The sequence below is a fragment of the Antrostomus carolinensis genome, unplaced genomic scaffold (assembly GCF_000700745.2).
Source record: "Antrostomus carolinensis isolate BGI_N321 unplaced genomic scaffold, ASM70074v2 scaffold35709, whole genome shotgun sequence".
NCBI lineage: Eukaryota > Metazoa > Chordata > Aves > Caprimulgiformes > Caprimulgidae > Antrostomus > Antrostomus carolinensis.
The window spans coordinates 1655-2183 of NW_010338513.1; the positions used below are offsets into that span (position 1 = coordinate 1655).

The window sequence follows — 529 nt, forward strand, 5'->3', positions numbered from 1 at the left end:
CTCCGAGTAGACCACTCGCCGGTCGTGGTCAATCTCCATCACCACCGCGCTGGTGTCTAGGGGAAGAGGGGTTCATGGTACACAGGGACAACCACGGTCCCCCACCATGTCACCCAGCCCTGCTGCAGTGCCAAGGGGCTCTGCCTGTGACAGGGACACCCCAGTGCCAGCTCACCGACAAAGCTGCGGTTGCCCCGCTGCCAGGTCATGTGGTCAAAGCCCAGCAGCGTGGTGTCCACCCGCAGGTTCTGGCCACTCTTCCACACCTTGTAGGTGTCGCTGGGACAGATCTTGGACACCAGTGGCACTGGGGAGAGATGGTGACAGCCCAGCTGGGGACAGGGCCACCCCCCACTGCTGGGTGGGCTACCAGCGCTGAGATGGGTGGGGGAATGTGCCCGAGAACCCAGTGCCTCAGCAGGATGGGGGTCTGAAAGCTTGGGGTGTAGCAGGGATGGGGACAGGTGTCCCCCATCCTGGGGATGGGGATGGATGCTGGGGCTGGGGGCAGTGCCAGAGATGGGGGTGG

The 529-nt window shown here is 64.3% G+C and overlaps 1 protein-coding gene across 1 annotated transcript in view; it reads right to left on the minus strand.

Annotated features, from left to right (window-relative positions):
• The window catches only part of LOC104530841 (ankyrin repeat domain-containing protein 13B), a gene marked incomplete at both ends in the record, with an annotated part of 2448 nt that overhangs the window by 1634 nt on the left and 285 nt on the right, over positions 1-529 (minus strand). The window contains 2 exons of the mRNA XM_010175547.2: positions 2-56; positions 176-332. Of these exons, the coding sequence (XP_010173849.2) occupies positions 2-56; positions 176-332 (212 nt within the window). The remainder of the gene's footprint in view (position 1; positions 57-175; positions 333-529) is intronic.